The 1,280-nt window shown below is 49.3% G+C and overlaps 1 protein-coding gene across 1 annotated transcript; it reads left to right on the top strand.

Moving 5' to 3' along the window:
• The first annotated feature begins 426 nt into the window (after positions 1-426).
• Positions 427-1,053, top strand: LOC106794754 (uncharacterized protein Mb2253c-like). Its single transcript, XM_014762637.1, has one exon. The coding sequence runs from the start codon at positions 427-429 to the stop codon at positions 1,051-1,053; it is 627 nt and encodes a 208-aa protein (XP_014618123.1).
• Positions 1,054-1,280: the final 227 nt, after the last annotated feature.

Raw genomic sequence — 1,280 nt, 5'->3', positions numbered from 1 at the left:
GTCAAGTCGGGAAAGCTGTTGGGTTTCATCGTATGTCAGAAGGGGTGCATGCTGGGGCAGCATGATTAGTCGGGAAAAAGAGAGTGAGTCGTCTACTACTTAAGTAAGAAGTTCATGGCCTGTGAGATGAACTACTCCCTGTTGGAAAGGACATGTTGCGCTTTGGTATGGGTGTCCCACCAACTAAGACAGTACATGCTGAGCCATACCACCTGGCTGGTATCCAAGATGGACCCGATCAAGTACATATTTGAGAACCTCGCTCTCATGGGGCAGATTGCTCGGTGGCAGGTTTTGCTATCCGAGTTCGACATAGTCTACATAACCCAAAAAGCGATAAAGGGAAGTGCCTTGGCGGACTATTTGGCTCAGCATCCTCTCAATGATTATCAACCCATGCATCCTGAGTTCCCAGATGAGGACATCATGGCCTTATTTGAAGAGAAGCTAGAAAAGGACAGGGACAAGTGGATCGTGTGGTTCGATGGAGCATCTAACGTTCTGGGCCATGGTGTTGGGGCGAAATTGGTCTCTCCGGACAATCAATGCATACCTTTCACAGCCAGACTTGGTTTCGACTGCACCAATAACATGGCTGAATACGAAGCATGTGCCCTGGGTGTCCAGGCAGCAATTGACTTCAACGTCAAACTGCTCAAGGAGTACGGAGACTCGGCACTGGTGATTCACCAGCTAAGAGGAGAGTGGGAAACTAGGGATCACAAGCTAATACCCTACCAGACCTACATTAAGGAGCTGGCTGAGTTCATTGATGAGATCTCTTTCCATCATGTTCCCCGAGAGGAAAACCAAATGGTCGATGCGCTCGCCACTTTAGCGTCCATGTTCCAGCTGACACCGCACGGAGACCTACCATACATTGAGTTCAGGTGTCGTGGCAGGCCCGCATATTGTTGTTTGGTAGAGGAGGAGTGGGATGGTAAAACTTGGTATTTTGACATCAAGCGATACGTTGAAAGCAAAGAGTACCCACCGGAAGCTTCCGACAATGACAAGAGGACTTTAAGGAGGTTGGCGGCCGGTTTCTTTTAAAGCTGGGGCATACTATACAAGAGAAACCATGATATGGTGTTGCTCCGATGCGTGAACACTAAGGAAGTTGGACGCATGCTGGAGGAGGTCCATGAGGGCTCTTTCGGTACGCATGCTAACGGGCACGCCATGGCTTGGAAGATCCTGAGGGCGGGCTATTATTGGCTCACCATGGAAAGTGATTGTTGCCTCCATGTAAAGAAGTGTCACAAATGCCAGACTTTTGC

The sequence above is a fragment of the Glycine max genome, chromosome 10 (genome assembly GCF_000004515.6).
Source record: "Glycine max cultivar Williams 82 chromosome 10, Glycine_max_v4.0, whole genome shotgun sequence".
Lineage (NCBI taxonomy): Eukaryota > Viridiplantae > Streptophyta > Magnoliopsida > Fabales > Fabaceae > Glycine > Glycine max.
The sequence above is the reverse complement of the archived record's forward strand: the minus strand, read 5'-3'. Positions and strand labels throughout refer to the sequence as shown.